The 15217-nt window shown below is 49.0% G+C and overlaps 1 protein-coding gene across 4 annotated transcripts in view; it reads right to left on the reverse strand.

The window, feature by feature from the left end:
* osbpl6 (oxysterol binding protein-like 6) overlaps positions 1-15076 on the reverse strand; it is a 44560-nt gene extending 29484 nt beyond the window's left edge. For all 4 annotated transcript variants that reach the window (XM_056579258.1, XM_056579260.1, XM_056579257.1 and 1 more), the window contains exons 1-2: positions 14782-15076; positions 3873-4142 (exon numbers count right to left, since the gene is read on the reverse strand). In XM_056579258.1, coding sequence (XP_056435233.1) covers positions 3873-4010 — 138 coding nt within the window. In that variant the 5' untranslated portion in view covers positions 4011-4142; positions 14782-15076. The remainder of the gene's footprint in view (positions 1-3872; positions 4143-14781) is intronic.
* Positions 15077-15217: the final 141 nt, after the last annotated feature.

Consider the following 15217-nt stretch of genomic DNA (forward strand, 5'->3'; position numbering starts at 1 on the left):
ATCAAGACACACGCAGGGGTATGGCCGGAGAGCTGAAGACACTTCCATCCTTTAGGGGTTATGTCAGCCACAGCCAAACAGGGTCCACTTCCTGGACATTCTGTGTATGATGTGGAGAGTGTAGGAATCGTGGAACGTGGGGTACTGTATGTTACGATTATAGTCTAGAAAACACTGAAGCAAGAAGCCTCAACTGAGATGCATGGTAGTGATTGCATTATCGTTAGGACATAATTCCATGAAAAACAATTTCTTTAGATTGCGTTAGGGGCGCGGGGAGAAAGAGGCAATTTCAGGCAAAGTCCAATTACACGAGTAAGAGTCCATCACATTGTGTTGAAAGGTACTAAGCGTTGCCTTGGTAGGTCCAGGCAATATGTGCATCTAGGATTGAAATGACCACACGGGAGGCATTTTTCAACTGCTATGGGAGCTATGGATTATGGGTGGCCATTGTTGTTATTTCATGCGAGAAATGCCCAAACTTTTTTCATTAGCCCCTTGATAGGGATGTGACAGTACTACTGCTCTTTTGAGTCCTCCCAATATGGCGGAGCATTGCCAGCCAAGGCTCCCATGATGCATTGCAACGTACAAGAGCTTTAGGGGATGGGACCAAAAGCAGACATCTTGTACCCTGCTTATAAACCAGGCTCTTCCAGATATGGCCTGGAGGGATAATAAATCTATAAATAACTTGATATATAAAACAGCTCCCTTCCAAAACAGCTTCCAGAACTTCATGCAGAGCTCACTCCTACGCACCATTAAGTGTATGGTTAACTAACAAACAACCGACCAGATCATACGAAGAACACACACAACCTGTGACAACCTATAATCAATCCACCCTACCCTGCCATTAGTTAAAGTCTGTCCTCTGAGCGTGTCCCGACTCCTTGTTGTTTACTGACGTACTGACGTGGTACGTCTTGTGACCGAGCCGATGACGTCGTCATACACTAGCAGAACATTCCCCCACTCCTGAGTGGTCTTAAATACTATCTGGACGTGGGTGTCTTGAGAAATCAATCGAGCCTTAGAGTGGACATGCTAGACCCTAGAAGGGGCCTTTATACGACGCTTTTCTGACCATTGGCCACTCAAAGAACCTTACAACACTGCCTAGCAATCACCCATTCATGCACACGTCCACACACCCACGGCGGTGTCAGCCACGCAATGCGACAGGCAGCTTGTTGGGAGCAGTTAGGGTCAGGTGTCTCGCTCAGGGACACCTCAACACACAGCTAGGGGGAGCCGGGGATCAAACTAGACCCGACCCGCTCTACCTCCTGAGTCCCATGCAGAGGGATGAAGGCACTGAAGCTCTAAAAGTCTGTCAGAACTCGTGGCCAGCGCACAGCGATCAGAGACCCACCGCTCTGGAGAGCGGCCGTTTCAGAAGTCGTACGGGGACAAGCGAGAGCTTGATGAGTGTGACTTTCATTCACGAGGACGACGGTTCTACCCTGTCGTTAAGCGACAGAGCTTCATCATGCCACGTCGCCGTGGATACGCTCCCATCACCGTCGGCGATCTGCGCATTAGCATGAAAACAGAATCAGTCTGCGGAACCTTTCCCGGAGAGAGAGAAAAACGAATTGCTTCATTGATTTCTTTGCTGTCGTAAATCTAACCAACCGCTACCTGGAGGGATGTTCCAGTGTTACTGAGACACAAAAAGGCCGTGTTCCTCATCATCACTCACAATGTTCTCAACCAAAACATCTTATCTGACTGACATTGCGTTCATTGCCAGAACGAGAGCACTTGGGAGTGAAGAGGCACACTGCGTCACTCGGCATGTTAACATCCGGTCTGGCTGTGCGCGTGTCTCTCTGTCAAGCCGTCCGTCTCTCTGGGTTGTGTTTCTGCTGCGGCTTCTTCTCCTCATGCCTCACGAGGGGCTCTGTCGTAACCAGAGGTGGTCAGCAGCACGGGGGAGGAAGGGGGGGGAGACAGCTATTGATCTACGACCAGAACAGGGGACCGAAGCTCAGAACACCGCTGACCCGAGAAAACACCACCAAGGTGCTGTTTTATTCCCCCCGTCGCTGGCGCCCAGCCAGCCTCCATCACGAGCTCTGCCTCTTCGTCCTCGCCGCCTCATGCGCTTCCCCCGGGGGCGGCCACGCCCATTACCTCTCCATCGCTGGATCTCCTGCGTCGACAGAAGGAGGGCAGCACGCAGCGCGGCCTGATGATGCAGCACGCATCGGGGGGGGGAAAGTGTCGCAGGAGGAGGAGGCTCCAGGCAACGCTCAGTGGGCCGCAGGAGTCGGTGCACCAGAGATACTAGGGAGATCGACTGCAAGTGCTTCGGGGGTTGGTCGAGAGAATGAAGGAGTTGCCTGTGCTGGAGACACGCGTTTGATTGATTCGTAACGTGGGACCTTTTTTTGAATGCTGTCCCTTTGTTGAGATTTAAGAATGGTCGTCATGACATCGGACCACAATAGACCGCATGAATCAGGAGGAGCACAGCTGAGTTAACATGAGGAGTGAATCATAACCGGAACCCTGACAAACAGAAGACCCACACAGAAACAAAGGCATACAACATTTTCAACAGATGCTGCTCATGACAGTATATCAGTATATTAAATACGAATCTGTAAGAGAAATCTAGAGACAGCCCGGTTTTCGGAATATGGATTATTAAGGACGACCTATAAACACCAAACGAAACTCTCATGATGAGTTGGACTACCCAAGCAGACAACCAGGGAGAGGGTGGAGAGAGTTCAAAGCCAGAGGATCAGCTGTAAATGGGCTTCAACCAGCCCGCCCGCTCCCAATACTACCATCCTTCCCCCACTCTTCCCAGCTCCACCCTGCAACGGCACGGGTGGAGAAGCACCTCGGCAGACCAGAGCACGCCGCGTGCCCCGCCTCCACCCCGAGCCCGGCTGGTCCTCATGAATTATTCATCCGCCAGTGCCAGTGGAAAAGCAGTGATGTCAGAGGCTCCGGTGTCCTGTTGCTGCATGGCGGCGGCGGCGGCGGCGGCGGCGGCGGCGGCGGTGACACAGCAGCAGCCAAGATGAGGCTGAGCGGGAACAACGCGGCCGGAGGACTTCATGAGGCGGACTGCGTGTGTGTGCGTGTGTGTGCTGATCGATCGCCAAAGAGGCTCGGGCACGCTTCGTTCATGGTTTACTACGACGCATGAGTGGTTTAGGCCGGCTTAAGGCATGGTTCGGGTTGGGGGTGGGGGGGGGGGTACGACATTTGAAGGACCGACTGTATGTCATGTTGGGAGATTTTGGGAAGTTCAGTGTTAATAAAATAAGTACAATTTGTGAAAGCAACATGGCAAGATAGCACTTTTAGTGTGTGCACCGCACATGTATATACATGTATGTATGTGTATGTGTGAATGAACATAGGCATATATACATATATATATATATTTGTACACAGCAAGAAATCACAGCACTCTGATGGCCCAGAAGCCCAATGAAGAGAGGTGGATGAACGGCGCCTCATCCAGGTGAGAGGGGGCGGGACCTGACCTGGAGACAGGGGGGGGGGGGGGGGGGGGGTCTCACCTGGAGACAGGGGGGGCGGGGCCTCACCTGGAGACAGGGGGGGCGGGGCCTCACCTGGAGACAGGGGGGGGCGGGGTCACACCTGGGGACAGGGGGGGGCGGGGCCTCACCTGGAGACAGGGGGGGCGGGGCCTCACCTGGAGACAGGGGGGGGCGGGGCCTCACCTGGAGACAGTGGGGGGGGGGGCCTCACCTGGAGACAGGGGGGGGCTGGGCCTCACCTAGAGACAGGGGGGGGCGGGTCTCACCTGGTGAGAGGTGGGCGGGGTCTCATGTGGAATCAGGGGGGGGGGGGGGGGGGGGGCGGGTCGGTCTCACCTGTCGGCTGTCGCGCTGCGAAGAGGAGGAGGAGGAGGCGCTCTTGTGCGTCGGCGTGGAGATCTTGTTGACCGGCGTGGCGCACCTCTCCTCGGAGCTCATGGCGCGGCGCTGGTGGTGCTGGTGGTGGTACGACATGCTGGGTCCCTGACGGAGGGGCCCTGGGGGCGGCGGGGAGGGGGGGTCCCGGGGCGGTCCTCCCTCAGCAGAGCAGCATCCTCTGGGAAAGTACGGCAGCACACGTCCTGCTCGCGCTCACAGCCCGCTCATCTGGGGAGAACACAGAGACAGAACCAGGAGGTCACACTGAGTGGAAGGTTTCACTCTCGAAACAATCCCCGCCCTTCCCGTCTGCCTCCTCCTCCTCCTCCTCCTCCTCCGCCTTTCCCCTCCACCTCCTCCTCCTCCTCCTCCTTCTCTCCCTCCTCCTCCTCCACCTCCTCCTCCTCCAGCTCCCCTTCCTCCTCCTCCTCCTCCTCCAGCTCCTCCCCCTACTCCTTCTTCTCTCCCTCCTCCTCCTCAACCTCCTCCTCCAGCTCCCCCTCCTCCTCCTCCAGCTCCTCCCCCTCCTCCTCCTCCACCTCCTCCTCTTCCTCCTCCTCTTCCAGCTCCTCCCCCTCCTCCTTCTTCTCTCCCTCCTCCTCCTCAACCTCCTCCTCCTCCAGCTCCCCCTCCTCCTCCTCCTCCTCCTCCTCCTCCCCCTCTTCCATCTCTTCACCCCACCATTGGCTGTAATTAAAATCAGTTAGAAAGGCGCTAAGCCATGCGATTAAACCTCAAACGGCCGATAAATCGAGTTTCTTTCCAGCAAGGGTGAACGTCTGGACCTTCTTCCCAAGCCCTTCAAACCCCATCTTCTGGGCTCTATTTTGGGAACCAAGGCTTTTAATCCTCCTCTCCTGCCTTTACCGTCTGCGTTACAGAGAAGCCTTCCATTATGCCTGCTGCGGAGCGCTGACAACCCCTATTGTCTGACCTGGGCCCTACGTTGACTACACACCACCGCGTCTCCCTGAGCGCCTGCTGTTCCCCCCGCCGTGTGTGTGGACCCGTGCCTCGTCTAATTAAGGAAGTGCCCGAGGACAGTTGGACGAGGGAGAATGATGAGCGGTGAAGACCGGCGAGCAGAGAGGTATCAGCCGATTAGGAGATTGAAATGTTACGTCTCCTTAACCTGGTCTATGATGTTGTTGACTGTTGGTACTGTGTTAGAACATAGTGTTAGTGCTGTTGTGTAAGTCCACCGCTGGGGGTCCTGTTTAACTAATTCGTAAACAAGGCTAAGGCTGCCTCGCCGATGCTATTATGTTCGTTATGTAACATGAGGATACCTTGTAATTAACAGGATACCGTGGTCGTGACATTAAACGTTTTTTACACTGCCAAATATGCCCGTCTTATTCCCGCCTTTTCCCCGCCATGGTCCGCGCGTTTACACTGACCGAGGATATAGACCAGATTGATTTCGCATCCCAATTTACCCTCTCGGACGGTACACATATTGGGGGTTTCATTTTGATGTAAATGTGATTAGATGGCTTCGCGGTTCCAGGGGCGGGATTTGGGTAGAGGTGTCGCTGCGCTGTCCCTACAACAGAGACAACGCAGCGATACCAACGTGAGTAGTTATAACTGGAGAGGCGGTGAAATCCACGAGCCGCTGATCATGGCAGAGAAGGTGATCCAGTCGCATTTAACGAACACAGGGGGAAAGATGGTGCGCTCTACGAGAAAGCAGAAGAGGAAGATTCCTTTCGAGGAAGTGGTCAGCAAAATAACGAATATGTTGCCATTTTTGCACTTGTAAATAGTTAATCGCGTTTGTAGCCTACACTCAGATGTGTACTCATTCATGCATGCGAGTGCCTTGAATCATAAAAAATATATAAACTTTCGGAGCATGCAAGTTATTCTAAAGAGGTCTACTGTCCGTGCGTAGCCCCTCCTTCTCCAGTGAACCAAGAAAGCCGGTGTGGGTGTCAAATTGACTCGGCTGCCAGATCGTCTCGGGGTCCTAGATGCGCAATAATGACGCACTTCCTGTAAACGCTGTCTTTTAAATGCGCATGCGCGTTTCATTCATTCCCATCTCATTCCCAAGTATTAACGATCGCCTTTTGTTTTCTAATCTATGAATAATAATCTAATGTACAAATTATTGATGCATATACTTGGGTTATATATAAAAGAAGAAGCGGTTAACTCCATTCACTGAACGGGGCGATCCACTTTATTTCCAGCGTTCCCAGCACGGAGTCAAAACAGCGATCCACACGCAGACACTTCCGTTCTCCTCCTTCAGAATAAGACTCCCTAACAGGAACTGGGTTACATATTCATTCATCAGTGCTTTTAGACGTGTTTCCAATGGCTTTGTTTGTGCGAAAGAACGGGCTGCGTTCAATGAAATCCAAACTAAAACGGATTGAGCCTTCTTTTTATGTCCATGATTGAGCCCCGTTTTATAAACAACCCTTCCGGGTTTTGTCCGTTGGCTTGTTTCGATGCGTCAAGTGTCGATACGTCATCTGTATGCGCAGGACCCCGAGCCGATCTGGCAGCCGAGTCAGTCTGACACCCACACCGGCACCATTTTAGCCCTTATTTACAAGCACAGAACGATGCTCCAAGTTCCTCTTCACAGGAGCCGTAGAGCGCCCCCTAAGGCATGGGAATAACAATACATGCTGTTGACTATCCATTGCATACATAACAGGAGCGCTGTCAGGAGAAGGGGGGCAGTGAGGAACCACCCTAGATTACATCACATTATACAACCGGCGGCTTAAATCCAGAGATCTGATTGGTTCCTAACGGTTGTATAATGAGCGTATACATAACTGCTATGACGCCCAATCATTTTGTGAAAGTTTGCATATCACTCCGCGCCTGGAAGTAGAAACAGTTACAAAGTAGCAGTTATTGGGAGTGGCCTAGGAAACTTTATCACACGGAAATTTAGCTTGATGGTGGCGGAAGGCGAACCGCCGGCGAACCGCTCTAGCCGAGCCTTCTCTCGGAGGGACGCTAAAGTGTGTTGCATAGCGACCGTCGTGCAGCCAGGAGGGACTACTTTTTTGTATTCTTTCAAAAAAAAACAGCTATTTTGACTTTCTCCTTTCTTTAAATGTAGTGTGTCTATGACTTTCGTTTTGCCATAATAGTAACCGTTGTATAAAAGGAATAGCTCACTTCAGTCTGTGGTATGTGCTCATTATACCACTGTGAAGGGGGGTCAGTGTGGTATAATGAGCACATACCACAGCCTGTCGTGAGCTATTACTTAATTGAAACATTGTTGGTCAACTTTGTTCTTCTGGCGTGGCATAGGTCACGTGACGTGTATTGCAGACAGCTGTCACGGTTTCCGTGACTTGATCGTTTATTTTTAGGTAATTTGCTCATAATAATGAAAGGAAATAAATTGTCAAGTAACTCAACAGAAATGAAAGAATCTGTCTGAGTAAACTGTCCCTTGCCGCCAAAAATTCAACAGCCGTCAAACGCTATGTCTACCTATAAAAGATTCCAGTGCGTGACTAACCATCGGTATCTGGGACATGCCTGGGAGTGGGAACACAAATACGGCTACAGGGGGGGAATCGGAGAGCTTGCTTCTGCAGCGCACGTCAACGAGACAGACAGGTAGCGTGCACATCACAGCAGACTGCCTGCGTGGCTATACTCAGACGTCTGCGCTTTTCAGAAAGGCTGATTCAGGCCTGCCCTCGTGCCATGGCAGGATACATCTGTGATTCAGTGACATGTGATAGAACACCCCCTGCTATGCCCCGCTCTGGTGAAACTCTCCATATGCACGCTCCAATGCAACTTTTGCTATAGTTTCACACACGCACACACACACACACACACACACACACACACACATACACACACACACACACACACACACACAGACAAACGCACGCGCACACACACACACACACAATCGAATGTACAATTTTTGTACAGCTGAATTAACGTGAGGAGTGAATCATAAGTGAAATACTTAAAAACAGAATAGACACAGAAATGAATGCAGGCAACATTCTCAATATATTGCATGCTGCTTATTATGACATTATATCAGAATATTAAATATGAATCTGTGAAAGAAATGTAAAGACAGCCCAGTTTTCAGATCATGGATTATTAAGGACGACCTAAAAACACCAGATGAAGCGCTCATGAACAGTTAGACTACCCGGTAACCAACTAAGTACTAGTAGTCAACCAGGGAGAGGGGGGAGAGTTCAAAGACAGAAGATCAGCTGTAAATGTGCTTCAACCGGCACACTCGCTCACACACACAATTATGGTTGGTTAACTTTAGCTTGCTAATCAGTAAGCTAGCTACCCGTTGCTCTTGAGTCAACTGGGATCTGAGCTAAGGCTAGCTGCTAAGTCCATTAAGTACAACCTTTCCACTTAGCCTATTAAATAGAGGCGCCCCCCGCGACCTTATAAGGAAGCAGTCCCAGGCTGGTTAACAAGGGATTCTCATTTCTCAGCACTGAAATGCAGACATAATTCTCTTTAAAAGTGGAAACATAAACAGAAAAAGGGGAAGTCATTTAATGGATGTCGTCAATCTAGCCAGAACCAGAATACATGCACACACACACACAGGCGCGCACACACACACACACACACACACACACACACACACACACACACACACACACACACACACACACACACACACACAGACACACACACACACACACACACACACACAGGTGCACACACATGCACAGGCGCAAACACATGCACACTGTTAGCACACCCACACCCACACACACACTTAAACTTGTGAGACAAACAGAAACAGGTAGTAATAACCTTCAACAAAAAGGATAATTTATCGTCTGCGTGCGTCATTTTTGATTGATGTTTGCATATATTTCTTATGATTAAATAATTCAACTCAATATTACCATGACAGAGCTGTGGACATTAATAAACCAACTACCACTGCTCAATAGATACGTCTCTATTCTGTATGTACTGTATGAGAAGCAAATATCTTTACCACACAAAATCACTGTGATCGCTAAGTGTATTCAAATAATAAGGAACTATTTTGAAAACAATTTCTAAACCATTTCCTATATCCCTAGTGTAAACAAAACAGCCCTAACCATGTCACATGGTCCGACCTGTTTTGTTTACACCATGATCATAGGAAGTGGTTTAGAAATAGTTCAAAGTAGTTCATCATGATTCATTATTATGTTTCCTGTACCTCCTGTCATAACAAATATAACATCTCCACTAAAAAGGCTGAATCCATGGCATTAACATCCATCCATCCATCGAGGTCAGCACACACCTCTAGGCTCCCTGTTCATGGAGAGCTGAGAGCTAATGTACCGGTTAGCATGTTAGGAGAATCTTCACGCCGGACTTGGTTAGTCAGCCAGGTTAATCTTCTTAATCCTGCCACTGAGATTACGTCGCCCCAGGATGTTGGTAAAGAAATAACAAAGCCCTCGCATGTGGCTAGTAGGTGTACAAAACAAACACTGCGTGTGAGTGCGTGCGTGCGTGTGCGTGTGCGTGTGCGCGTGTGTGTGTGTGTGTGTGTGTGTGTGTGTGTGTGTGTGCGTGCGTGCGTGCGTGCGTGCGTGCGTGCGTGCGTGCGTGCGTGCGTGCGTGCGTGCGTGCGTGCGTGCGTGCGTGCGTGCGTGCGTGCGTGCGTGCGTGCGTGCGTGCGTGCGTGCGTGCGTGTGTGTGTGTTGTAGTGTATGAAAAACACAACAATGCTCCTTACAGGACCAACTGTCATTCTTACAGTCGCTCCTCATTACACTCCCCACTACATAATGGCGTCAAACAATGACTTTGCTCAAGCGTTCGTGATGTTAAAGTCAAAGTCATCGGACAGGGACACGCAGACCAGAAATGCTGCAGTGATTTCTGCGAATTGAGTAACAGTAACACCTACTGCTTTGAATTGTAATTCTCTGAATTTTAGACCGTCTTTACACCAAACATCTGCTCTCTTTAGGCTGAAATGTGTGTGTGTGTGGGGGGGGGGGGGGGGGGGGGGGGTTGTGCTACATTCCTCCCTGATTTCACCCTCAAGTTGCCAAGGGGCTTCCACCTTTGTTCAGCCCTGAACTAGTGTGGTGGACGAGGTCAGATTAACCGAGCCTCCTTAAGACGGGGGCAGAGCGAGCCCTAAGAGACGCCGTGTTCTGAGCAGAATCCTGAGGTGCTGTGTGCGTTCCCACCAGATGTCCGCCACCACAACAGTCAGTTAGCTTGTTGAGGTTCCCGCTTCTCTAAACCTTGACAAAGACCGGCCTGTGCCTTAGCTCCACCCCGCTCTGGGGCTCTCGTACCCTTAGTAGTGAGGAACTGGTCGGCTATTCTGATCAGTAGTAGACGATAGTGAATGCAAGCACTATAAACCCTTTATAGCCATTGGTATATCGACGTTGTAACTTTACAGCGAGGAACAGAGATTAGTTCAGTGTTGGTTTTTGTTATTTCCTGTAAACCAAACTAGTTGACGTGGTTCTGGGATGATAGCTAGCTTTGTTGTATACGGGGAATGTGTTAGCCTAGTGATTGTAAGGGCTTGGCAGTTGTTTCTATGAACATCCTAACTGTACTGACTGTGATGTATTGTTTCTCCTTCTTCTAACAAATGTACTTTGTTGTAAGTCATAAGTCACTTGGATAAAAGTGTCTGCTAAATGCCTTGAATCTAAATGTAAATATAGTTTTTTGGCAAAAACGTTATTTCCTGTAAACGTATTTCCTGTAATGACTAGTTGATGTGGTTCTGGGGTTGACAGGTGTTAGATTCTGAATGGCCACAGGCTAGCACACAATGCTCGCTCGCATAAGTCCCGGCGCGTTAAAAAGCTGCCCGTTTCTGGAGACCACCAATAACACTTGTGTCCGTGCCGCTGCGCAAAAAACGCTCTCTAGACATTCTTTCAAAGCCTCGACTGTGAGACGAACTGACAGCTGACAATATGGCGCCTCTTCAACAAAAGGCCTGTCTAGTTCACCAAGCTAACGAGCCGCTAGTTTACACTACATGGCGCCGAACCAAAAGACTTCGCTAGAACCACGGGTTGAAATCATAGTTCACTTAATAAGAGCATATTGGCGGGGAGAGGTTTCTCCCGGGGAGTCTGGTGTGATGAACCGACGACGCGGTGGACTGTATCGCCGGGCGGGACAGGGTGGCTCGTTACTCCTGGTGACCCCTCGCTGTCAGAGACCCATAGAGCCGTAATGAAACAGTATTCAGCACATCTACTCCGGCGGGACGGCGTTAATTATCCCCAGCAGGACACCGAGGTCGGAAGAAACCGAAAAGCACATTCCAGTTCGCGAAACAAATACATATAAGCAAAAAAAACGACAACGAAAACGACAGAGGTTATTGTTGTTGTGTGTACTTTGTTGATTAAAGGATCAAACTATTGGCGTTACACGGTTGGTGAATCCCACGTTATAATAGGTAATGTGCTGGGTGGAATACATTTCCTTTCTGTAGTGTTGATGACCAGGAGTGTAATGGGATCTGCGCTGGGATCAGTGTTGTGGTGCGATACAGTACACTGTGAGGCCAGGAGGGGCCAGGTTGCATCAACATTTTAGAATGATGTAATGATGACTTAACAACACACTGGATACACCGATCAGTGTGAACCACGGGCTCATTAAAGGCAAGTAACAGAGTAGTAGTTCTACACAGCAGTAGTTTATAGTTCTATGTTGTATTAGGTGAAGTCAATTCCAGGTAATTGATAAGCAAGCATTTAAAAGAAAACCATGAATCCTTAAACCTTTTACTCTAATGCCTGCTGCTAGATATAATGTATATTCGATACAAATACTTCACACAGCGAATGTTATATTGTGATCCAAATATTATGTAAGCATGACAAAACAACAAGCATCACATAACAAATGAAAGTCTCCATTTAACGCTGTTGTACCTAGATTATGACTAGGGATGCAAATTATCGAGTAATTCATTAATCGATAGTTGTTTCATCTTATCGATCGATGATCGATTAATTGATAAGCGGCAATTCTTCTGAGAAGCTGAATTTCCTTCTGAATGTGACACATTTAGGTGGTAATTCAATGAAGTCGTTTAGTTGTTGTACTTTAAAATACTTCCACATATTGTGCATTTGGCGTCTTTGTCGTCATTAACCAACTTAAAGTGGCTCCATACTGCACTCCGTTTTGCCCTCTTCATCGTGTCAGTGTCCCGCTTTTCGTTTGTCTTGTCCTGCCGTGTTCCAATACCCGTACTGTCCGTACTTACTAGCCAAAATTTGAGTACGCAGTACTCCAATTCAGATCCGTCGAAAAGAAGTATACTTCAAGGACCCGGATGCCGTACTCAAAACGGGCTAATCGTGAAGTGTGGATCGAAGGACACTCCCCGTACTCAACGGCAGCCTTCTTAGCTACGTAGCAGAAGAGGCGGAGCCAGGCTGAGCCAAAGTCGGCGCATTTTCCACATAGCCTGCATTAATAGTCATTTTGTAGTTTTTATAGTTTTTATAGCTTTTTATAGCTGCTAGGCGTAAAGAGTTCACCGTTCAAAGCAGGATGTTTATTGCGGGGGAGGAGCCACGGCGGCAGTCGTGATTGTAATTTCCGGTTAGTGCACCACGGAGTACTCGATTTGGAACAGCACTCACATCTGAAAAATTAACGTAGTAGCCAGTGCGGATAGTATACTTCCTTTAAGTATACTCATGGAAGTACGGGTATTGGAACACGGCCCTGCTTTGCTTGTGTTCCCGCTTGTGTTCCCGCGTGTGCGTCAAGTACGTCTGGCGTCAAGTGCGCCCTCACGTGGACGGTTGGGGAATTACGGGTTAAAATGCGATTGATTGCAAGTAATTTATTTTAATCGAGTAATCTCTTATCGACAATTAATCGATAATCGATTAATTGTTTGCATCCCTAATTATGACACATTGACTGGTTTCATGACAACAGTGCTGGGGATGTTAACCCATCATGTTGCGGACCATCACCGTAACATGAGCACTGAAACGCAAATGTTGAAAGGTTGGGAAATCGTTTCTGTTTAACGCAGCCCTAAACCCCAAAGCCCTGGCTGGAGGAAGCGGTCGATCCGGGACGACCGGGAGTCGGATCAGTCGTGATCTGGGGTGATTTGGATCCAAGAGGATGCAGTACAGAGTGTGGCCGTTGTAAAGGACTCCTGCAAGACCGGAGGACAGGTGCTGTGAACCCGGGGCGAGGACCAGGGCTTCAGCAGACGGCTGTACACAGCATCGACCGGGCGGCCGCACAACAAACAACAGTTCGCCCCGCACCAGACCCGGGCTGATGCATAATAGAAGTGGAGCAACAGAGGCGACCTCCCGGGGTCAGGTTACATGTTTGGCTCTAATTCACTGGCGGCTAATGATGCATACATTAATACAGGCTTAATATAGACCACAGCGGCCGAGGGGAGTTGTTTGTATGCACGTGTGCAGCTTTGACAGAACGCAGATGTGCAACATGTGAGACGTATGGTCCTGTGACAGAATGATATGGGACCACATCTGAGGTCGCACTGCGATGTTTGAGATAATTAAAAGCAAATTTAAATCTTAACAGGCTAATGTAAGTGTTTAATGTACGGAATTGAAGGCCAAACCTAGAGTAGGCCTATTGTTTGTGTCTGCTTTCTTCATAAAGATTGTGGTGACTCATATCGTACAGCTTAATGCTCCAAAAAGAGGAAATAGTCAAATTAATTTAACTATGATCATATCATGAATATTACTGAGGCATCTGCTAGTGTGATCTAAACTCCCAATGTGGTGTTTCAGCAGAGTTAAATGAGATTTAGCCGGGCCGATATTGAAATTAACTGCTCATGACCCTACCAGCATACTCTATTACCTAGTACCAGTGGCTTGGTAACAGTCGACTCTGAAACCAATAAACCAGTGGCAAGGATGTGTTTAAAGCTGGGATCATTCAACTAAATAACGAAGCTATAGGTAGTTTTCTACAGTGAAAAAAATTAAGAATTGCAAATATCCCGTGTTGAGTAAACGGGGACATGTTCAGCAGGAGGATCTCAGGCCTCGATGAGACCATCAATCCCGCTGCAGATCACAGCCAGGCTTCAACAGAAAGGCAGGCACTGAGTTAGCGCAAAACCATTCCACTTCCCAGTCCACTCTCCTGCCGTTTAATTTACAGGGACCAAGTCTACTTAAAACCCTGCAAAGTCAATCACTGACCTTCACTTAAATAACACAAGAACAGAATTAAAAATATGTTTAACATGTCTTCACATTCGACTCTACTTTGCATCCTTAGGATCGTTTTAAGGGGAAACAAGCGACTCTGTGCTAATTACGTAGACAGAGCCGGAGGGAGCGTGAGAGAGCAGCTAATTACGAATAACAGCACGTTAATTACCAATTAACAAACGTGACCAAACATGATGTAAAAAAAAATGTCAGTGACGCATTACACGCGATGTGCCTTCTATCAAAGTCACCAATTGGCTGGCAGCCCCCAGCCTCGCCGTTTCCCTTCAGTCCGGCCTGCTCCATAGGTTTCATAACTCTGCGTTATGAATTACACCATAAATGAACGTGTTCGGGGTCACCGAAAACACACCGCGACGCTTCCTCATCCTGACTATCCTCATCCAGCAGCAGCAGGCCGGGCTATCCGTAGCAAGGTGGTCATGTCTGACTGGTCCTCGGTGATTCATTGAGGATGCAAATACAATGGGGATGAGATGCTCGGCCAGAGCAGCCCGGGAGATGGTTTGGAGCGGTCGTTCTGCGTCAATGCGTTACGCACGCTACCGTGCATGTGTGTGACCTTTTGTTTACGCGTGTGGGTGAGAATGGCAGGTGTGTGTGATCGAGATGTGCCTTACCACAGATTGGATGGAAGGACCATGTCTTTGGGATTCTTGGCGCAGGAAATAATTGAAGGTTCCCCCTCTCTCTCCCTCTCTCTCTCTCTCTCTCTGAACTAGACCAGAGATTCCCACCGTCGGCGGTTTCACAGCAAAACGTCGTTCGTGGACCCAACAGCAAACATCCTCCTTGAAATGTATAAAGAGCCTATAGTGGCCGATTCTAGAACATTATGGAAAGTCAAAAAAGTGCTGTGGTGGCCCGTTTCCTTAAATGCAGCCTATGATGCTCACCGTTCTGCGCTCAGAACGCTCCTCCCTGCAGCAAGAACGGGGTCTGAGCGGGAAGGAACCACCGGGCTGGATCAAAGGGAGATCGGACCCCCAGTGGTCTGGAAAACCCGGGGATGGATTCAAAGAGTGGTCGCTTTTCTAGCATTTTCCGTACGGAGGG

This window comes from Gadus chalcogrammus, chromosome 20 (assembly GCF_026213295.1).
Source record: "Gadus chalcogrammus isolate NIFS_2021 chromosome 20, NIFS_Gcha_1.0, whole genome shotgun sequence".
In the NCBI taxonomy this organism is placed as follows: Eukaryota; Metazoa; Chordata; class Actinopteri; order Gadiformes; family Gadidae; genus Gadus; species Gadus chalcogrammus.